The 23,888-nt window shown below is 38.4% G+C and overlaps 2 protein-coding genes across 2 annotated transcripts; both read right to left on the bottom strand.

Annotated features, from left to right (window-relative positions):
* Positions 1-2,621: 2,621 nt before the first annotated feature.
* LOC116482261 (keratin-associated protein 8-1) lies at positions 2,622-3,377 on the bottom strand. Its single transcript, XM_032175571.1, has one exon. It carries the CDS (start codon positions 3,145-3,147, stop codon positions 2,956-2,958), a length of 192 nt encoding a protein of 63 aa, XP_032031462.1. The 5' UTR covers positions 3,148-3,377; the 3' UTR covers positions 2,622-2,955.
* Positions 3,378-20,198: 16,821 nt separating this feature from the next.
* Positions 20,199-21,903, bottom strand: LOC116482199 (keratin-associated protein 7-1). Its single transcript, XM_032175473.2, has one exon. The coding sequence runs from the start codon at positions 20,856-20,858 to the stop codon at positions 20,595-20,597; it is 264 nt and encodes an 87-aa protein (XP_032031364.1). The 5' UTR covers positions 20,859-21,903; the 3' UTR covers positions 20,199-20,594.
* Positions 21,904-23,888: the final 1,985 nt, after the last annotated feature.

Genomic DNA, 23,888 nt, shown 5'->3' with positions numbered 1-23,888 from the left:
AGACATCAAGCTTCCAACCCACAAATGGCTATGAATTAAAGAATGGCACTGCAAGATGGTAGCAAACAGAAGTTTAACATCTTTTTCGTGTTTATTGAGGAAAGTGGTCTGATAATCTCATCATATATATTGAGTTTCTACTATGCACAGAGCACTAAACTAGGTTCAGATCAATATCAAAGTAGATAAAGCAATTAGAAATGAATACCTAACTACACTCTATACAGACTACCATTAAGCCTAAATGTAGCAGTAAGTGTTTGTTCCAGGCTTTTCTTAAATTGACCTGTAACATGTTACTTACTGTTTTCATTTTTTATGAATTCTATATAAATATGGAGGAATCATCTTGGTTTTTAAATTCAAAATAAAAGGAGAGAACTAAAAAAGACAGAAAAGAACAGCCATGAAACCAGACCCTGTAATTGTTTTAAATTGATGGCATAAAACCACATAACTTAAAGGGATTTTTTAAAATACAAATCCCCAGACCCTGTAATTGTTTCAAATTGATGGCATAAAACCACATTACTTAAAGGGATTTTTTTAAATACAAATCCCCAGACCCCGTAGATCTTCCCGTCAGAATGTGCAGGGGTGGGATCTGGGTATACTCATTTAAAAAGACTGAATTTCAGTTTTTAAAAATAATCATCAAATAATATTAAGTAATGTAAGTGCACTAGGAATTTGTACATTTCTATGCAATAGGAGAAAGTGAATTTATAAAATCCTTACATAACATACTTTTTCCTTTTAGCAGATCATGGCATCTGAGCCTTCAGCACCAGACTACTGGATATCTACCCAATAGATTCTTTCTCTGTCTAAAAATAGTAGACATTGTTACAGCCAATGCAATCTTCAGTTTGGAACTTTCTAGCAACCACATGTTCACTCAAGTTGAAAAGTGCTTAAACACAGATGTTGTACCTCCTGTACTCCTTTGGGGATGTAAAGTATCGTCTCTCCTCTGTCCTTGTCTTGTTGAGATGTGCTAGAAACCTTTGAGTAAAAGACTTTCCTTTATCAAGACTCAGTGTCATAAATAAATGGTGTGGGTGGCTGGGTAGTGTACATCTGTAATGACCTGAAACGTGATTCTTAAGAGTGTGGGTCTCAGACCACCTGTACTAGAAGCCATCAGGAGCGTCTTCAAAGTTTAGATTTCTAGACCTAACCCCAGATGTACTGAGTCAGAATCCCTAGGGGCAAGGCATAAGAATCTAAATTTTTAAGTCAGCTGCTCAGGTAATTCTCCTGCATACTGAAATTTCCAAAACACTAGATGAGGTGCTCTCTGAGGTCCCTTCAAGCTCAAATTTTTATATAAGTCAGTCATCATTACAGAACAGGCTGATAACCTTCTAGTTTTGATCTGATGCTCTAATTTCTGAAAAATCCCACTTTTCTTTTTCTGTTCTATTTTAACCTGCATGTTTAATTAATTCACAATTCTCAGCATGAATTAACATATGGCTGCTAGAAAGTTGCAAACTGGAGATTTTGTTGGCTGTAACCTTGTCTACTACCGCTAAAAATGAAAACAATCAACATGGCACATGGATACATATGTAACAAACCTGCACATTGTGCACATGTACCCTAAAACCTAAAGTATAATTAAAAAAAAAAAAAAGAAACTCAAATATGGAAAAAAAAATGAAAACAATCAATTATTTCCTGATTTTTTAAAAAAGATATATGTTAGATAAAGTATGGTGGAGAAAATACTCTCTTCTGAAATGACCTCTCCAAATAGTCTTTATGTTTTTAACTACAAAGTGAACCATATGCAATATAATCACTTGCACATATTCAATAGAAAAGCAGGGTTAAGCCAAATTTTGTTACCACCAAGAATATTTGTACTATACGTAAGATGTTTTCAATAGAAGGATTGAGACTTTTCTTATTTGGTGTATAAAAGGAAATTGCTCCCTTCCCTAAAGGAACACAGAGAAAAGCTGATATATCTTCAGAAATATTCATTACAGCTCATATCTTTTAAGTGAAACTGGCTATCTGGTGTTGATTCTATAAAGATTAAGAAACTTGCCATGGTTGTGAATAACCCAGGTGCTTCTAAGCTACAAAATAGACACCTTAGATGGTTTGATATAGGGGATTTATTCCTTCACCTTAAAAACTCTCAGATTTCCAAAGGATGTCTGTGGCTTCTCTATTACTCAATGCTCCAGCATCCTTCATTAGGGGACATGGTACTTTAGTCTATAATCCTTAGTCCCTAGGAAAAGGAACACAGTGGGTTTCATTTGGACTAACATGGAAGTGACTGAAAAAGTTCCTTCTGTATTGGGTTTTCTTGCAGAGGAGCAGAAGTAGTGAGATGAGAAGGGGATCCCGAGCAATAAATGATGCTCCACTGGGTTGGAGGTGGGCATCATAAAATTTAAAGAAGGTTCAAACAGGCAACTTTTTAATTCATTGCCTGCAACCCACCCTCTTACCTGCTTATCACAGGTATCAATAATTCTTTGCTTTCTCACTGTTCCTAATGCCCACATGAGAAAAATAAATTCACTTCTCCCCCACCCCCAATGTAACAGAAAATATGCACACACCAAGAAAGGAAACTTCACTCTAGCATGAGAATATTATACCAGTTGAGACAAATTTATTGAGATTTTGATAGACATATCCATGACTTCATCATGACAAGTCATGAGTGTCATGAAAAATTCAAAAGTAGCGCATGACAAGCGTGAGGTCAAGTTTCCGAAAATGTCCCAGAGAACATCAGCCAGGGGAGGCAGCTTGAGGAAGCGTCTGCTTTTTCATTTTCCTCCCCTGAGATTCGAGGTAAGTTGGAAGGCAGTGTCTCTGAGGTTGATGAGCAAATGAGGACTAAAGGAGTGGATACGGGGTAACCTGGAGATGTGCTGCTCAGCCTTCAAGGGAGAGAAGATTCTACGCCTCAGGGATTTCAGCCAATCAGTAGAAAGCAAATGGCGAGTATCTCTTGTAGCCGAAAGCCCCACAGCCGTTGTAGCCATAGCCGAAGCCATAGCCCACTGGGGAGTAGGTGCTGCCATAGCCACAGCCAACGCTATATCCCAGCGGGTAGCCATAGCTGCCCCAGTAGCATCCTGGGAAGACAGCCCCGGGGAAGTTGTCGCAGAGCATGGTGTCGGGAGTGGAGGGCTTAGGTAGCAACGGAGTGCGTTTCCTCAGTGGGATGGATTCCTAGTCTCAGAACCTTCTTTATATATCCTGGCTCTGGTGGGTGGTGAAAAACACAAAGCCCTCATTTTCATTCTTGACACCAATTTACATTCTAAAAAGCTCATTAACCTGTTTTGCTCTTGCTTATGATGTCTTTACAGTGGCTTAAGAAAGCTCTCGTGTGATACAGTACAGAGAGAAGATGCCTTTAAACAAATTATTTCCCTTCCTAAAAAAAAAAAAATTATTGCCAGGACTTCAAAGCACTCTGTCTTATAGACCCTATATAACTCTCTGTAAGCAGGTATATAATATCAAGAAATATTCTGATGTTGTTAGCTGTTATGCAGTCCTCTTGCTCTCTGAATTTCCACAACACACAGTTGGAATTCAATAAATATGTGTTAAATACATTAATAAATAAAATAACAAATGGATAGTGAGTTTATCTCAAAATTCTCAAAATTAAAGTATGTCTTAGTATTCACGTGCTTCAAGGATTCTCTTTTCTGGAATATGAAAGACAAGTACAATGGGACTCATGAGAAAGAGTCTTTTTTTTTTTTCTCTATCTACAGCTACCATGTTTGGGAAACTGGTTAAAAGTGTAATCTTAATCATAGTCCCCTCCTAAACTATACCTAGCATCACATTTCTAAAGACTGCTTGAATTAATAGTATTGAGATTTTAAAATGGAGTATTTGGATTAATCCTTGTACTGAATTGTCAAACAAATTTAATTTTTTGGCCTGAAACATATTTTAAACTAAATATTGAAACTAATAAGGTAAACACAAAAAAATGAATAAAAAATGTATTGTAAGATTTAGAATTTTTTTTCTCTTAGATCTAATGAAACTAGATTGTCTGACAAATGTGATGATATATAAAGGGCCAGATGACAGTATGAAATCAGTTATTTCACTTTTAGAATGATCATGCACCCCAGGATAAAGAAGGAATGTTATTCCTCTCTAAACAGAGAGTCAGTTCTCAAACATGAGTTAAAGGAGGGATAAGGCTGATCAAAACTATCTTGGATCATATAAGACCTGATATATGATTCCCAGACACCTGCATTAAGATTTCTTACAGTGGCGCTTAGTAGAGAACTTACAGAACAAATACCAAAGAGGGCATATGGAACAGAAATAGGCACAGAGATAATAGGAATCATTCTAGAAGGCCACAAAACAGATATGTATTACACATGAGCTCTCCCAGGTTTTACTTCGTAACCCAGAGGTAACTTTGCTCCCTGCTATCAGCAGCTAGGAACCAAAGGCTGAATCCAAGAACAAGATGAGACACTTAGAAAATTCAAAACCATGCCAGTGTTCTAGCCAGCAGTAGACTAATTACAGCAGAGGCATTTTTGTAAATATATACATATATAATTTTTTTTTGAGGCAGAGTCTTGCTTTATTGCCCTGGCTGGAGTACAGTGGTGCAATCTTGACTCACTGCAACCTCCGCCTCCTCGCTTCAAGCAAGTCTCCTGCCTCAGCCTCCCGAGTAGCTGGGATTACAGGTGCGTGCCACTGTGCCAGGCTAGTTTTTGTATTTTTAGTAGAGACAGGGTTTCAGCATGTTGGCCAGGCTGGTCTCGAACTCCTGACGTCAAGTGATCTGCCCATCTCGGCCTCCCAAGGAGCTGGGATTACAGGTGTGGGCCACCACGCCCGGCCTAAATTTTTTTATTTTTAATTTTTGTGAGTGCATGGTAGGTTTATATATTTATGGAGTACATAAAATGTTTTGATACAGATATGCAATGCGTAATAATCATTCTGGAGAATGAAAACACCTACAGTACCCTGCTTCGTGAGCAAACCTGGATGGCTGCCTATGGGGATTCAGCAATTAAAATTCAAACACGACATGTGGCTTATAGCTAAACAAGTTCAGGGAATTGAAATTAGATTTATTCCCAAAACATAAAGGTATTCAACCGCAGATCATTCCCTAAAAATCCTAGAATGATTTACATTCTATTTCTACTGGCATCACATTGCTGTGTTTCATGATAGAAAAGCTGATAATGTTAGGGAAAAAGAAAAATTAGACAAAAAATAGCATTGTATAATGGAAAATTTAAAATTTTTGAATTAATATCGCCAAAGGTCAATTATGTTGCTCTATTTAAATGAATTCTCCCATTCGCCTACCCAATCTGACAAGATGCTAGCTTTGCCTTCTGCAGCACAAAACCTAGCTCTGTACATGAATGGTAATTAAAATATGTTGTCTTTTTTAAAACTTAAGCCCTATTTACAGAGAACAGCTTAGATTTTCTCTAGAAAGTCTACAGAAAATTCTAACAAAAGAAAATTTTAGGGAAATATATCATTTATCAACAAGTCATTTAAAAATTAATAGCAAAGTTAATCCTATATTGAGCCTATGAAAGCTTTATTCTGATAATAGGCTTATCAAAGAAAGAGCAAGGTTTTCATAAAGCCTGAAAGCATACAATGTTGAAAGCCCTTTTTGTTAAAAAGTATACAATATAACAAATATAAAATTAAGTACAAAAGTAAATATTTGTTGAGATGCTCAAAAAAATCACAAAAAAAATTAAACACTAACAAAAATTACAAATACTACAAAATTCAGAGAAAAAAATATTATTTTTATTATGAATTGCCTGGCACACCACTATAATAGTTTTCTTTCCCACAGGCTAGCTTCTGGCTCCATCATTTCAGACTGTTTTCCCCTCCACTACTCATCCTGTGCTGTTTAAGCCATGGGAAAAACTCAGGCTAAGATAGGGCCTCTGGTCCTGCATTTTCACATCACACATTCTGGGTAGATCAGCAGAGTGGTCGAAGAATTCCTGGGAACCATTCCCACATAAGAATGGCTAGAAGTAGCTTAATTAGATACAGAAGCGGCCACAAAACACATAAATATATCCTTCCATGCCCAAACTGAACGAATCACTGACTCAGCTTCTCCTTAACCAGATCCTAAAAATGTCCATGGCCTCTCCAATGCCATTCAACAGGAGGAGAAATGTGATTGTGAGGCAGCCCCGTAGAAAGCAGCAGCATTTCAAACCAATTGCTGTTAAAATATCCTTTTGTAAATTTTCCCCCTAAATAAGCTGTGTAACATGAAGGTTTACAAAAGAGAAAAATATATTCTCACATGTTAAATGGCACGGTAATAGACTAATCATTGTTGGATATTTATTGGCTTGGATAAAATTCATGGCCCTCTTCTAATAACAATCCTAAAATGCTGTTTAATAAATAATTTGACTTTACCTTTCATATTTCTTTGATTTCAAATAAGACCTGACATAAATAAAGAAAAAATTCTGCTTTTTGACTTTCTACAAGGGAGTAGGAAATATATTGTGTACAAATTTCAGAAATAGAGTCAATTACAATGTGCACAACAAAAATGTTCCTGTCGTATCAGCTTCAAATATAATGTTTACAGCTTCAGCATATTAACATTTATTAGAAACGAAAGCTAAATTAGAATGGAGTATTTTTGTTTGTTTTTATTTTTGTTTTTGTTTGGGAGTTTGTTTTTGTTTTTATTTTATTTTGTGACAGGGTCTCTCTCTGTCACCCAGGCTGACTGTGTGGCGTGGTCATGATTCACCGCAACCTCTGCCTCTCAGGCTCATGCGATAGAATGGAATGTTTTAAATGAGTTTTAGAATATATATCAGTGGTTACCATACAATACAAAAATTATCTTCCATTCATCTTTTTAAACATCTGTTCTTACAGACATTTATTGAGCATGTATTATGTTCCAGATATTGTGTAGGTGCTGGGGATCCAAAGATGAATGAGAAATTGTGATTAAATCAGAAATTATAAGTAAATGAAATACCTGTATATGTTCTACCCTAGAAGTCCCTTGTAGGGACTTCCCCTTGTAGACTTCGGGAGTAAAGGACACAGTGGATGATTCTACCTGAAGTAGGGGCTACTTGCAGGAAACTTTCAGCATGAAAGGGATAGATACATAAACTGGGTCTTGAAAAGGGTATTTTAATGGTAGACATTGGCTAGGGGGAATAGTCGGATCTAGGAAATATTCCAGAAAGAGGAAGTACTTTAAAGCACAGTCTCAAAGATGTTAAATAATCAAGTGTCTTCCAGGAACCAAAAATAATTCAGAGGGACCATAGCCTTGAATATAAGAGAATAATTAATGGAAGGTTGTGCCAGAAAGGCAGTCAGGGTACACATGTGACTGTATGTGCTGCGGAAGCAAAGGAGCCTCTTTATACACTAAGGTGGGAGTGACATGATCAATTTTACACCTTATAAATATCACTACTCTGAGAGTGTGGAGGATGAATTAGAATAGGGAAATCCCAGACGTAGAAAGACCAGGTTTAAAACTTTATCAGGAATGCTTGTGGCTGCAAGTAACAAAAACCCCATTTGAAAGTTGATTAAACAGAAAGAATTTATTTTTCACAAATAATAGGAAATGAGAACAGATGTAATTCCAGGGTTGTTTCAGGCCTTGACAGTGTCAGGGTTCAGGGCTGGCTTCACGGTGATTCCCTCAGCAGGTGCATACTTCTCATTCTTACGCATTAAGATCCAAAACCAGGAAGGGAAAGAGGGCTTCTTCTCAACAATTCCTCTTCATTTTGTTTCAGGAAGGAATATGTTTCACATTTGTCTTCCCATGGATTTCCTTTGGGGCCCATTGTCCAAAACAGAATCATATCTCATGGTTGAGTTATAGGGGAAGGTGGTGGAAAAGGGTGCATCTGGCATGAGGAATGATATTATAACTCATACTCCAAAAATATAAAAGATCATAAGAGACTACTGTGAACAATTATATGCCAAAATAACTTGATAACCTCCAATAAACAGACAAATTCTTAGAAACATGCCACCTACCAAGAATACACCATGAAAAGGAAATCTTAACAGACCAATAACAAATAATGAGTCAGTAAGAAACAAATAATGAATCAGTAAGAAAATATCTTCCAACAAAGAAAATCCAGAGCCAGATCACTTCACCATTGAATTCTATAAAACATTTAAGAAGAGCTAATACCAATCTTTCTCAAAGTCCTTCAAGCAATTAAAGAGGAAGAAACACTTTCAAACTCATTTTATGAGGCCAGCATTACTCTAATGCCAGTCAGACAAGGACACTATGAGAAAATAAAATGATAGGACAATATCCCTAATGACCATAGATGCAAAAATACTAGCAAACCAAATTTAAAAGCACATTAAAAAGATCATACACATGATCAAGTAGATTTACCTCTGATAAGCAAGAGTGGTTCAGTATACAAAAGTTAATCAATGTAATATACTTTACACATTAATAGGATGAAGGATAAAAATTATTTGATCATCTCAATCGATGCAGAGAAAGAATTTGACAAAATTTAACAACCTTTCATGATAAAAATTCTCAACAAATTAGGTATAGAAGGCCTGTACCTCAATATGACAAATGAATAAATCAGTAACAGTCTTAGAAATAAAACAAGAAAAAAAGTGTTTCAATTGCTCCTATTGCTTTTAGGATAATATTTTTTAATCTCTAAACTGACCTAAAGGTTCTCAACTCCCTCTTCATTAAGTTTCGCTGTTTTTAATTCTTCAAACTTTGCATGCTCCTCTCACTCTTAAGCTTTGACGCATGCCGTTTGTTCTGTACGGAATTCTCTTCCTTCCTCTCCTTCTGATCAACTCCCATGCAACCTTCACATGCCAGCTCAGTCACTTCCTTTTGGAGGCCTTTCTGCCATTCCTGATTAGCTAGAGCCCATCTGTAGCATAACAGTAGGCCAACCTCTTCCTTGTATCTGTAGGACTTAATCGTAGTTCCCAGATAACCGTCACTTGTGTGATGGGTATCTGTCTGCCTCATTAACATGCTTATTTCCAGGAGAGCAAGATGGTATTTTTAATCAGCCTTGATTCCTCGCTGCCTCGCTCACTACTGGGCATAATATAGGTTTTCCATAAGTTTCAGTTGAACGAATTAATGAAAGAATATTCTAAACCTAACTTGGCTACTCACTTGCTGTGAGGATTGAGGCAAATCACTTTTCCGGGCCTAGCGTGACCCAACTGAAAAATGGGATGAGTTGACTTCCTGGGATGTGCCACCCTAAACATTGTATGATTCTCCCATCAAAAATCACTGATGAGTCAATATGACAATTCAACATTCTCTCATTGGAATTTGGTCAATTAGGCAGGCGACTACGGAGAGTGCTTTTTCTCATCTTATTACACATTCCTACTAAGACAAACTAACGAGCTTCCAGCTGCCATCACTTTGAAAAACAAAATTCAGTGATAGGAATCACAGAAATATCGAAACCTTTACAAGAATATCATGAGTTTTAAAAGTTTAATCTGTGCAAGAATCTCCCAGGATACTTGTTTTAGATGAATATTTCTGAGTTCCATTCCTTTAGATTCTGATTCTGTGGGTCTCATGTGGGGACAAGGAATCTGCATTTTTAATAAGCAGACAAGGTGATTCCAATAAAGGCGGTGCTTTGGTCAAACTTTGAGAAATGTGCAGTGCTCTTTAATAAGGTACCTGAAAAGGTGTCCTCTTTAGCAAAATATACAACATAAAATGGGATGAATGTGGAATGGTGAAGGAGAAAACAGAGACACTCTTTTAGCCAGGCTTAATGGCTAAGACTGCAGCTGATGTGACATCATTATGGGCAACTGTGCTCCCAAGAGGACATTTGACAATGTCTGGAGACATTTTTGTTTGTCATAACTCAAGAGTTGGAAGGGGTGTTACTTAGCATCTAACGGGTAGAGGCCAGGGATGCTGCCAAACATTCTACAATGCACAGGACAGCCCCTACAATACAAATAATTACCCAGCTCAAAATGTCAATAGAGCTGTGGTCAAGAAACCTGGTCTGAAGTCAAAAATCACACCAAGTCAAATAAAATTGCCAGGCAATATATATTAAAAAAAAAAAAAACTGTCACGTGACAGGATCAGAACTTGCTGACCAAGACTTAGGCTAATTTAAGACAAAATTTCAGTACGTTGCTACCACAGCACTTTGAGGGATAAGCCACGTTTGTGAGGCTATGTGGTTAATTATCACAGCAAGCATCTGGCTAATGAAGCTTAACTTCATTTGATGCAGAACCTATGTGGTTTTCTTAAGAAATAATGTGATACCACAACAATGCCTGGATGCATAGTAGATTCATGGACTCTGGTCAGAAACACCTTACATGTGATTTATAATGAACATGAAAAAGCAGTTCAAAGGAAGGCACGTTTCTGCTGCATGCTTTTCATCACCGGTAGGATAAGAAGGTCAGTTTTGGTGTCTATTCTCTATTCTCGGGGATGCGAAACAGAGGAATTAAGGTCCTCTTCTTGTGACACCAAGGCAGAGCTAGAGCCAGCAACTGGAATTGTGTATAAATTTAAATTAAAGCACCAGCCTGCAAGCTGAGTTAGTGGAAAGGGTAATAGATAGGGTGAGTTGTACCCCCTCAGTGTGAAGACCATCTCACTGAAGAATAGGATCATGATGCTTCAAATCATTTACCCACTGGGTGGCCTCTGGAAGACCAAAGGGCAAATCCTTCTGACAACCTTTAAAATAATGCTTCCTGTTACTGCCAAACAGCAAATGAAATGGCAAGTTTGAAGCATTATGTCATCAAAGTCTTCGCTGACCAAAACTAAACATAAAATAAAATTTAAATTCAACCAAAAGTATGACCAGTTCAAAAAATTTCTTTCTTAAAATTTAAGGTTGTTCATAAGGAAAGTCTTAAAAATTCTGAAGTTGCAGCCGGGCGCGGTGGCTCACGCTTCTAATCCCAGCACTTTGGGAGGCCGAGGCGGGCGGACCACGAGGTCAGGAGATCGAGACCACGGTGAAACCCCGTCTCTACTAAAAATACAAAAAAATTAGCCGAGCGTGGTGGCGGGCGCCTGTAGTCCCAGCTACTCGGAGAGGCTGGGGCAGGAGAATGGCACGAACCCGGGAGGCGGAGCTTGCAGTGAGCCGAGATCGCGCCACTGCACTCCAGCCTGGGCGACAGAGCGAGACTCCATCTCAAAAAAAAAAAAAAAAATTCTGAAGTTGCACCCCAGCACATTAGATATAGAAGCTTCAAAATGGAAATTGGAAGGCACACTTGCAAAGTAGATTACTAAGAGGGGAGGATGATTGGAAAGGGAAGAAAAAGAAACAGGACACGGTAGTGCAAATACCATTATCAAAGATAATGTCAGAAGCCTCAGAGGCAAGTCACTAAAAAGGAATTGGAGGCTGAGAAATAACAGCTTATTTTCAGAGACAACAATGCTTAACATGTTTAGTTTTATAGAATACCCAAAGAGTCCCCTGCCTAGCAAGCTTTGGAATCTGGAAATATATACCTTTATCTAATAGAAGGCTCTCCTGCTACAATTTTAAGTGCTTTTCCTCTATCCTCAATGGAAATGAAAAACATAATCTGGTTTTTCTGTAAATAGCAATAAAAAAATAGAACAAAAGTATAGGAAAAATAATAAGAAAGAGAAAACTTTCTTTTCTTGATAAAAATGTCAATCCTATTTCATCAATTCTTTTAAGAATCAACAGTGAGAAGTATCTCCATTTCTGCTTCCTTTGGGATAAGAGTCAACAGAACTGGGCCAGTCCTGAAACTTTATGTGCACACAAATCACCTGAGAATCTTGTTAAAGTGTAGAGTCTAATTTAATAGAGGAGAGGCCTGAGATTCTGAATTTTGAACAAGCACAAGGTGATGCCAATGTTTCCTGTCTGCATATCATATTTTTTTTTTGAGATGGGGTCTCACTTTGTTGCCCAGGCTGAAGCGCAGTGGTGTGATCATGTCTCATTGTAGCCTCAACCTCCCCAGGCTCAGGCAATCCTCCAACCTCAGACTCCTGAGTAGCTGAGGCTACAGGTGCACACCGCCATGTCCAGCTAATTTTTGTTTTTGTTTTTGTTGTTTTTGTTGTTGTTGGTAGAGATGGAGTTTCATCATGTTGCCCAGGCTGGTCTCAAACTCCTGGCCTCAAGTGATTTTCCCACGTTGGCCTCCCAACGTGCTGAGATTACAGGTGTGAGCCATCATGCCCAGGCTGCAGGCCATATTTTAAGTAACAAGGAATTGGGCTTTATTTCTCTAAGGTTTTAAATAATTATATTAATTCAAAAAAATTTATCAGCTGGGTGTGGTGGCTCACACCTGTAATCCCAGTACTTTGGGAGGCCAAGGCAGGTGGATCGCCTGAGGTCAGGAGTTAGAGACCCGCCTGGCCAACACTGTGAAACCCCGTCTCTACTAAAAATACAAAAATTAGCTGGGCGTGGTGGTGGGTGCCTGTAATCTCAGCTATTCAGGAGGCCGAGGCACAAGAATCGCTTGAAAACGGGAGGTAGAGGTTGCAGTGAGCCAAGAGTGTGCCACTGCACTCCAGCCTGGGTGACAGAGAGAAACTCAGTCTCAAAAAGAAAAAAAAAAATTATCAAATGTCTGGGATCCAAAGCACAGGTGATGTAACATTGAATAAAACATGGTGCTTGACCTCAAAGAACCTACAGAATACATCTTGTAATGATGGAATCATAGCCATCAGCTAATGAAGGCACCAGTAAGAAAGAGAAACAGCAGCCCCAATAACACTAACAGTAAACCAGAGTGTCCCCCACTTCCCATCTGCAACTTCCAGAACACCGAATCAGATGAGGTCAGGCTGTGATGATGCCAGAGTGAGACAAAAATAAGACCCTTCTGTAAACATGTCTGAGAAGGGAGAAAAACAAGTACAGTGAGCTACACAAACCACAGCCATGACCACACGTTACCTTTGGTGACTGCTACTTCTTTACCAATTACAAATACAGCCTTGTTCCACCTCCTAAATAAAATCCTTTGAAACAGCTGATCCTAGAATTAGGCTGTGATAGGCGGAATAATATTCCCTAAAGATGTCATCATTCTAATCCTGCATGTTATACAGCAAGGCTGAACTAAGGTTGCCACTCTGCTGACCTTAAGTTAGGGAGATTATCCTGGATTACCTGGGCAAACCCAGTGTCATCACAAGGGTTCTTATAAATAGAAGGGGAAGACAGGAGACTCTGTATCAGTATCCAAATCAAGGAGAGAGCTGGGAAGGTGCTGTGCTGTTGTCTTTGAAGACAGAAGGGATACAGCCAAGAAATGGCTGGGGGGCGGGCTGGGGTGCAGGCAGGACCAGCCCACACAGTCACATCCAGGACACGTCTTTTTTTTGAGGGCAATGTGGAGCCACAAAAAAGTTTTAAGCAGGGGAGGGATGTCATCAGCTTTGATTCTTAAACCCCTTTACCCCAACCCTGGCCCCTAAGCAGAGGCAGCAGGTCAGGAACAGGACATACATTTGACAGATGAGGAGCTTGAGGCCAAAGAAATGGGGTGCCTGGACATCCAGCCGGCAGGCAGCCTCAAGAGGAAAATGCAAGGAAATGAATTCTGCTCTAGACCATAGAATAAATGCAGTGTTACCAACACACCTTGATTTGAGCCCAGTAAGACCCATTTTGAACTTCTGACCTCCAGAACGATACAAGAATAAATTTGTGTTATTTTAAGCCACTAAATTTGTGGTAATTTGTGACAGACAATGGGAAACTAATAGAGTATGCAATGTAGAAGAGACGTCTGCCTCCTTCGATCTTCTGGAAAATCATGTAATTCAAGTCCAAATCCCATAACAAACCCCTCCTCGCACCCTCTTAGTGAGATATCTTGCAGTTTCTCATGTTTTGTGATCTCCACCGTGGCAACAAGTTAATAAGCCTAACTTGTTTGACTATAGGTGCATTTCTGGTGGTCTTGGTTAGTGGACTTCAACAGTGCAGTGTGAACAATATGACATCAAAGTAAACAGAGATGAGACTTTTCAGCTGGGAAAAGGAGAGCACCCTGGGGTGGAGGAAGATCTTTTGAAGGATCTGTAGGAGTTCACTAGATTGAAAAGAGTGCAGAAGGTAACAAAAACCTGTGATAGTCCCCACTGCAGGGGAAAAGGAAGCACATTAAGGAGAAGTAGGAAATAAGGCTAGAAAAATTGGTAGATCTGTGAGCCTCTACTTGATCATTGTCCTGAAAACTGTAAGAAATAAAAAAAAAGTCACCAAAGAGTTTGCAGAAAAGAGCTACATAATTAGACTTGCATTTCGAGAGATTATTGTGCCTGCTGCATGGAAGATGGATTGGAGACTGCCTGGCAGAATGGATAAGTAGCTGGGCTAGTAACCCAGGCAAGAAATGATGCAGGTGTGAACTGAGGCAGAAATATCAGGAATGAAGTCCTGACAGGATTTCTTAGAGAGAGTGAGAAGGGAAAATCTAAGGACTTGGTATCAAGATAAAGAATAGAGCCTAATAATTATTAAAAATCTTTTTGGAAAGCTTGTGAAAATTGCAGAGAATCTTGATAAAATCGGTGATATAGTTTGGCTGTGTGTCCCCACTCAAATCTCATGTTGAATTTTAATCCCAGATATTGGAGGTGGGGCCTGGTGGGAGGTGGTTGGATCACGGAGGTGGTTTCCAATGACTTAGCACCATCCCCCTAGTGCTGTCTTATGACAGAGTCCTCAGGAGTTTCAAAGTTGTTTAAAAGCATGTAGCACCTCCCCCTTTGCCCTCTTCCTCCTGCTCCAGCCATGTAGGATGTGACTGCTTCCCCTTGGCCTTCCACCGTGATTGTAAGTTTCCTGAGGCCTCCCCAGCCATGCTTCCTATACCGCCTATGGAACCATGAGCCAATTGAACCTCTTTGCTTTCTAAATTACTCAGTCTCGGGTAGTTCTTTATAGCAATGTGAGAATGGACAAATACAATTAATTAAGTCAAATTGGCAGGCTCATGATTAATATTCTGCATTTGTTATCAGTGGCAGGACAATGGGCATGGAAGGAATCAGAGATGTCAGCTTGATGCTCTGGAACTAATACAGTATGCAACCTAGAAGAGACCCCACTTCCTACAATCCTCCAGAATTACCTAATGCAAACCCAAATCCTGTAACAAACCCTCCTCACACCATCTTATTGAGATATCTTGCTGTTTCTCCTGTTGTGAGGTCTCTCTGTTGTGGCAACAAGTTAATAAAGCCAACTTTGTCTGTAGGAGTATTCCTGGTGGTCTTGGTTGGCAGGCTTCAACAGTGCAGTGTAAGAATATGATATAATGGTAAACAGAGATGGGACTTCTAAACTGGAACAAAGAAAGCTTCTTGTTCAAGCTTCACCCTTCTCACGTATTGAACATTTGCCCACTTAGGCAAATTACTTAGTCTCCGTCAATTTCCTCATGATATTGATCTCCCAAGATAGTTGTTAGAATTAAATAAAATTCTAGGGATGTATTTTTTAACTCACTATGTAAACATAAGGTATAATTATTAATGGCATAAGAAGTATTCCGCAGGGATATTTCTAGGGAAGAGCTCTATAATTTGGAAAGTGATGTATAGTTTGTTTTAAGGTGGAGGAATGGCTTTGGAGTCAGACCCTCCTTACTTATATATTAGTGTTTTACTTCACAGGTGAATGATACAGCCTGAAACAATTTATTTAACTTTTGAATTTTGGCTTCTTCAATAATAGGTGGATAATAAAATCTACCTCTAAAAATTATTATGCAAATAGTGTAATTGTCTATTATTGTATCTGTCACATTGTTGCTGCAAGAGAAGGCAAGTTGTTGTTGTAACTTGTTAATCCCTTCTTGACCCCCTTTAAGGAATATATGGTTTTTAGGTGCAAGATGTCAGAGTTACCCTACAGATTTTGCCCTCCTTCTTCCCCAGAAGCCATTAAATTATAGTAAGGGAGTGAAGGAGTGGAAGCCAACAATAACAGAGAATTGTAAGGATGACGTCAATTGAAAAAAGGTTAACTACATTTCTGGAAGTTGCAAAGGAGATGAAGGAAAATCACAAAGAAACAGGAGCCATAGCAGAAATTGTGACAAGAGGGAGCTAAAGGAAGGAGTGAGCCTTCAAACTCCCATAGAGAACTGAGACTCACAACAGTAAGAATCAATGCCAGGATTAAGGCGGAAACAGAGGAAAGGTGGTATGAAGTCTAGTTGAAGAACAGGGGGTTCTGAGGCCACTGGTGTAGTCTCTTGGTCAGCACAAAGGACCTTTACACTCTGGCATTTGAAGACCTCCCTCCTACCAAAAGGTCAGCCTCTCTCTTACCATAAGCAAATTCTTCCCCTCAATGAATTCTGTTCCCACACACAGAGCTCCAGTGCAGCTTCTGAGTGTGTCATTCTTAAATCAGAAAGGACAATTAAGGATCATAGCAATGATTGTCATAGCATATGATACACAGCAATGACAGCACAGCAGTGAGCTCCCTTATCTTACTTTTTTTTTTTTTTTTTTTTTTTTTTTTTTTTGGAGAGGGAGTCTCACTCTGTTGCCAGGCTGGAGTGCAGTGGCGCGATCTCGGCTCACTGCAAACTCCACCTTCCAGGTTCAAGCCATTCTCCTGCCTCAGTCTCCCGAGTAGCTGGGACTACAGGCGCCCGCCACCACGTGTGACTAATTTTTGTATTTTTAGTAGAGACAGGGTTTCACTACGTTAGCCAGGATGGTCTCAATCTCTTGACCTAGTGATCCAACCCCCTCAGCCTCCTGAAGTGCTGGGATTACAGGCATGAGCCACCGTGCCCGGCTCTTACTTTTTTTTTTTTTTTTTGACAGAGTTTCACTCTGTCGCCCAGGCTGGAGTGCAGTGGCACGATCTCGGCTCACTGCAAACTCCACCTCCCAGGTTCAAGCCATTCCCCTGCCTCAGCCTCCCGAGTAGCTGGGACTACAGGAGCCCGCCACCACGCCCGGCTAATTTTTTGTATTTTTAGTACAGACAGGTTTCACCACGTTAGCCAGGATGGTCTCGATCTCCTGACCTTGTGATCCACCCACCTCGGCCTCCGAAAGTGCTGGGATTACAGGCATGAGCCACCGCGCCCAGCCGCCAGGCCCTTACTTTCTAAATACCAGTCTGCACTTAAAAAACTCAGAACTCCTGGGAGAAATCCCTGATTCTATTATAAGAGCAGAAAAGTTCAAGATGAGCCAGACAGGAATATCTTGTTGAGCCAGAAAGAAAGAAAATGATCAAATAGTGATGGGGGACACTTCCAAAGGACATAGAAGGCAGCACGAAGGTATTCCCACTGTCCAAATCTGAGGCACTCTGAAGATCAAAATAAATATTAGTGGATTATTATACATTGAGTAAAATAGGAATCCATGAACCCATACTGATATAAGCATTGGCACATATAAGTAAGCAAACAAAAAATTAATAAATGGGGAAAAGAGAAACTTCTTTCTTACAGTAGAATGCCAACTAATAAATGTAAAGGGATTTATTAATGTAAAATTAGAAATTTGTGGATGAATCATAAAATTGACAAGTAAAAACTTGATTAGAAATAAGATATTCACACAGTGCCAAAGTATCAACTCACAAATTAATTATTAATTACAAAGGGCAAAGAGCAACTTTACAGTAAAGAAACCTGAAAGGCGCAACTTTCCCGAAGTCATCAAAGTTAATATCAACCAAACTACATGAGCCAACATAATGTGCCTCCTGATATGATGTGCTGAGAAGGATAAAGCATCACTTCTATGACATTTCCACTAAAAGGGCATGATATAAATCTAATCGTGAGGAAAGTCAAACCCAAATCAAGATACTTTCTGTGAAATGACTGCCTGCATTCTTCATATTGGTTGAGGTCAAGAAAGGCAGAGAAAAGTTGAGGTACTGGTCCACATTAAAGAAGACTAAAGAGACATACATAATACTGGACTGCATCCTGAAGTAGAGGGAAAAAAGTACAAAGGACATTAGTGAGACAAGTGATTAAATTTGAGTATGCACTTTGGGTTAGAGAATAGTATTACATTAATATTAAATATTTAATTTGTATAGTTATATTGTCTTTGTTCTTAAGATAAATGGTATGATACCTGCCACCTATTCTGAGTGGCTATCCAGATAGATAGACAGAGAGAGAGTTAGATAGATACATAGATAGACAAATAGATAGATAGATAGATAGATGACAGATACATAGATATATACATAGATACATACATAGAGAGAGATATACACACACACTACACACATACATCATATAGCATATATACTACATGTAATAATACATTCAATGGAAGAAAAATGTAAATCTGAGAATGCAGGACTTTTTTGCACTATTACAGCAAATTTTTCATAAGTTTGAAATTTTTTAAAATAAAAATTAACAAAATACAAAACAACTATGGCCTTAAAATAGAAAATAAATGTTAGTCATAAAGATAGAATCTAAAGTCTTGTGGTTGGTAAGATCTCAAATCACCTGTCCAGTACTCAACACCCTTGGAATCTCTCCACCAACAGGTCATCCTACCTATGTATTGGAGCCTTGCCGGTGATAACCTATTTCATCTAAGCCCTATTCTTTCTCACATTTGCACAGCCATATCTATCTTGATATGTAACTCTTACTCCCTCTCATGGTCATGTTTACATACTGAAGCTTCCCTTCTATGCAAGCCTATAACACTTTGTGTGTATACATGGTTCTTATCACAGACTGTCTCCAATTTTAGGTCCTGGGAAGCAAATGAGTAAGGAATATCTATCTGTCTTTGGATAGTCATTTACAGCACATTGATTGACATAAAATAGGAGACTATTAAAAGCCCTTTAAATATTGAATAAAGTGTATTTAGTTCTTAAGGGCATAGATTGTGTTTCAGTTATCTCTAAGATTTGTGTCCCCAAATCTTAAGACAATGCTGTGCTATACTATGTGATGAGTACCTCTTGAATGAATAAATCTCGAAGATAGTCAGCTTCTCATATCAAAAACACCTCTGCTTAGTTGTTTTTACAACTGTAAAAATCTTAACACAGTGGCCACAGCCCAATAATACCTGATGCATGCATGAATGAACTTTACATTGGACAATACAATATTTTGCACCCATAAAGCAGAGATTTAACAAGTAAACTCAATGAACAATTAATCGAGCACCTTCTCTCAGGCAGAGGTGCAATAAATACATGATATGTGAATGAATGAGTTTTAATTCAGACATAAAGTATTTTGCTTCAATAAAGCAGAGATTTTTCAGTAAGCAAGACGGGGAATTTTCTAAGTGTAGACCACATACCATTTCAAGTGCTTTTGATGGCAACTATTATTTCAAAGAATAAACACTTCATTTTTAGTACTAGTTATATGTATAATCAGAGGTGAAGAAAGTGGAGAAAATAAAACCCATCTGTCAAAAAGGATAAAAAATATGTGATTTTAGTAGTTGGCTTCCCTTTATTGATCAAATCTTAGGAAGTCTTAAAGATAGAGTTTCATTAGGAGATATACCTAATGCTAAATGACGAGTTAATGGGTGCACCAAAACAACATGGCACATGGATACATATGTAACAAACCTGCACATTGTGCACATGTACCCTAAAACTTAAATTATAATAATAAAAAAAAAATAAATTTTAAAAAAAAGAGTTTCATAACTAAGTCTATTTAGTTCCAATTCTTCCAACAACCTGAGGGGTTCAAATCTCCCCAGAGCTGAGTTCTATAAACAGTAGGAAAGGAGAAATGAACCAAAATGGAATCGTGTCACTAAGGAAAAGAGAAAAGAAAACATGATTTAGCATTCAACAGCTAAGAAATATTCCTGTTTTATAATCAGCTTTGAGAAACGCCAACAATTGCACTATATCTGGGTTAAATTTGGGACATTTCCAGGGGGTTTTTAAATTGAAATATCAATATAAAAATAAAAAATGGTTAGGCATCACCCTATCCTGGCTATATAGTCTGAAATCAGGATAAAATTTGGTTAAAGTCAACCATTACAGGTTTAAACTGATTGATGAATTCAAGAGCATAAAAGCAAAGTAAAATAAATAACCAGGACAAAATTATTTATGATGAAGGAAATAGATTTATTAAGAGACTAACAGAAAATCCCCTTCCTACCCACACCCAATTTGTAATACATTAATGTTGATGTAGAAGCTAATAATACATGAGCAGAGCAACCACGGGAGGCAAACTACTTTTTCACTGTTAAAATTCAAGTACGACCAAAAAAATGCATCTTGCTTCCTTTGTCTGTAGATGAGTATCGGTTCAGCACCTGAGTCCTGGGTGACTTGTCCAACAGCATCAAAGACAAAGACCACAGCAAGAAGTCAGCAAGAAGATGGAAGACGTATCACCCAAGCACATGGGAAGGTAGGAAGACAGTCATTGCTCTTCAGGTTGTTCTGTGCAGAGAATTAACTGAGAGTCCTGCAGTCACTGGAGCCACTGGTCCATCAGTAGGTGCTGTAGCCAAAGCCAGAGCCAGAGCCCCATGGCCTATAGAAGCTACCACCATAGCAGCCGCCCAGGTTGTTGATGTTGCTACCACCAAAGCTGTAGCCCAGGGAGCTGTAGCCATTGCATCCCCAGCCATAGTTCAGGGGAGAGCCCAGAGGCACAACACAGTTCAAGGGGGTGGCTCTGAAGGTCCCGTGGAAGTTGGTCCCATAGCTAGGGTACCCTGGGAAGTAGCTTCCACAGCAGAAGTAACGAGTCATGGTGGCAGCAATTGAGAAGGATTTAGACAGATTGTGAAGGGTAAGTTACCCAAGTGTTAATGAAGGTCCCTTCCTGCACAGGGCTTTTTATACCTCAATCTGGTGGGCACAACACATCTGTCTAAACATCTTCCTACTAATTTGCATAGGTAATCTCATTCTTTTCTAATAAAATGCTTATAAGGAATGCACAGACTCATTGCCCACATTTTTGTTGGCTTTTCTCTGTACTATTTTAAAGCCAGTGACCATACTTGACACGCAATCGAATTCTTTTCATCAGAGTCCCATAGTTTAACTACTGTTCTTGATTGCATCATGTGAGACTCTTTAAATCCTCTGATTATAAACTCTTCCCAACTGACATAGCTAGACTAAAAAAGCTTTGGCAAGAATGCAAACACTTCAAGCCAAGACAAAGCCATATATTGAGGTCTTTTGAACATTATTTTGAAACATCAAACTGAAATTCTATAACCTCTTGAAATTCACCCATGTGCCATTTTAAAACAACTGTATACCAACTAGTTAATGGGTACAGAGTTTCCTTTTGGAGTGAAGAAAATAATTTGGAACTAGACAATGTTGCAAAACATTTGGAATGTACTAAATATCACTGAATTGTTACCTTTAAAATGCCTTGGTTTATGTTATACAAATTTTAACTCAAAAATGTATTTTTTTATTTTAAAAAGCACTGCTACACAAATCTATCCAACCAGGTGTTTTTACAGAGGCTGCAATGGTGCCAAATAATAAGTTGGCTGTGAATAACCTGCAAGTAATTTTCATCTATTTCATTTATGAGCATTCTGTTTGTTAATACATATTTTATTTTTCATGAAGAACATACCATGTTTGCTTGTAAATCATCTTGAACATTGCCAAACTGTCTTTTTGGAGTTGCCACACTGGCGCTGAGTAGGATGATGCTCAATTTCAGAGTCATGTTATACCATGCTTGCTTCTTACTGACTCCTATAAAACAAGCCTGAATGCCATGATCCATTATGAAATACCAGTTATATTTAAGGATGCAACACTTCCTTCTGCTCTTATTTTGCTTTACATAACCGATTCTCATGAAGAATGTAAACCAGGAAGGATCTGAGCTCAGCAAAGCTAAGTCTATTCCAATTCAAAGGTTTAAGACATCATCTTTTTATATGTGAATCAAAGTCAGAATTCTCTGAAAGTAGAAGAAAAAACTTCCTGAATACCAATTCCTTTTTTTATTTCCATCTTAACAGACAATCATAGAGTCCAATATGCAAAACTAATCATTCCTCTCAGACATCCCTCTCTCTTTAAGATTCTATCTCTCTCAGTTTCTCTGACAGAGAGCTGCCTAAAGAATGTTCTATAAGTGGATATGATTTCTTTTATTCTATAAATTAATTAAATGTCATAAGAGTATATAAAGTTAAAGAAAAATAAGTTATAATTTCAAATTCAGTTTAACAAAAAGAATGAATTAAAATGGTAAGAGGTTGTGTCCTCAGGGTTTAAATTATATAAACTCTGTATCAGATAATCCAGAAAACTCAAAAATACGTTTGTGATTAGGAGAGGGCAGGGGTGACTAAGAATTAAGCATGACTTGAAAAATTTCACTACTGATTGTCACACAATGACACTGGAACCTGTAATTTGGATATGCTGCCACCAGGTAGCAGTGGTATTTCAGTTACTCCGTATAAACCACGGGACTGGATTTAGGGTTCTCAAATGTAAGCAGGCAGAAGAATCTCCTAAAGAATTTGCTTAAAATTCAGAATTCCAGGAGCTCTCCTATCCCTCCACCACCTGAGATTCTGGAAATCTATATTTGTAATGGGTATCTCAGGTAATTCTGATGAATAAATCAGCCTGATAAATTCCAGGGCCGGTTTGTCATGAGAATTCAAAGAAGCTTTTGCTGGGCTGTGTGAAATTGCCCAGAGATGCTTATCTCTCATGGGCAGGAGTGTTTGGTTTCAGTCGCTGGTGACTTATTTCCCTTAACTCTGGATGATAGAGGTAATTAAAGAAAAAGCTTTAGTTTGTCCTCTTCCATTTCTTGATGCTCTCTGCTTCTTGTCTCAGGACATACCTGATTAGAAAGGGAAGGTAACAGCAATGCGTTCAAGCGTCTCGTCAGAGGTAAAACCCACCTGTGTGAGTGCTGGTTTTGTTATCCATAATCAAAAGAAAAACTTATATTTTCTTCTTAGCTTGTTTTTACTTTCCTATCTCTTACTAGACATTCCCAGAGAAAATTATCAGCCAAGTATTTGATTGCTATTCAATGATTTTTATTTTAAATATTGATAATAACAAAAAATACTCACTGAGGACTTACTCTGTGCTAGTCTCTGTTCTAAAGAATTTGCACACACTACTTAATTATATATTTTACCTCTATATACAGTGAGAAGGCTTACTATGCACTATTCCAAGCATTTGACAAGTGTTAATTCATTTAATTTTTATAATGATCTTATGATGTGGGTATTATGATTCTTTAAAAGAAAACCGAGTCCAGAGGGTTTAAGAGAATTACTGAAGGTCACATGGTTAATAGTCAGCAGAATCAAGCTCCAAACCTATGCCATCTACCTCCAAGCCATGCTCTTAACTACTTTACTATCCTGCTTTTGATATGTCATTAAGGCTTTAAGGGGCTATAGCTTCTACATGCCTCAGATCTATAATTCATTGCATTATTTTTTTGAAGAACATATCGGTCTAGCTTTTGCTGCTAAAAACTAGAAAACAAAAAAAACAAAGGCCAGTTTTTGCTGCCGTAACAGACAGACATCCAAAATTTCCATGTTCAGAAATGTATTGACTGCTCTCACTAGGAAATCCTCTCACACTGGTGAGTGTCTTGGATACACATCATTCTCATTCAAAAGACTTAAGCTAACAGTGCTTTGATTATCTGAAATATGAAAAACAGGGGAAAATGAATAGGGCAAGCCATGGTAGCTTTTGAAGGCTCTCCTCAAGCATTATACACCATTTCCACACTCTCCTCATTTCCTAAAA

This window comes from Hylobates moloch, unplaced genomic scaffold (assembly GCF_009828535.3).
Source record: "Hylobates moloch isolate HMO894 unplaced genomic scaffold, HMol_V3 SCAFFOLD_14, whole genome shotgun sequence".
NCBI classification, from domain to species: Eukaryota; Metazoa; Chordata; class Mammalia; order Primates; family Hylobatidae; genus Hylobates; species Hylobates moloch.
This window is presented reverse-complemented; position numbering and strand designations above follow the sequence as displayed.

Excerpts from the sequence above, each read along its gene's own strand:
- LOC116482261 (XM_032175571.1), bottom strand. The coding sequence starts at position 3,147 with ATGCTCTGCGACAACTTCCCCGGGGCTGTCTTCCCAGGATGCTACTGG.
- LOC116482199 (XM_032175473.2), bottom strand. The coding sequence starts at position 20,858 with ATGACTCGTTACTTCTGCTGTGGAAGCTACTTCCCAGGGTACCCTAGC.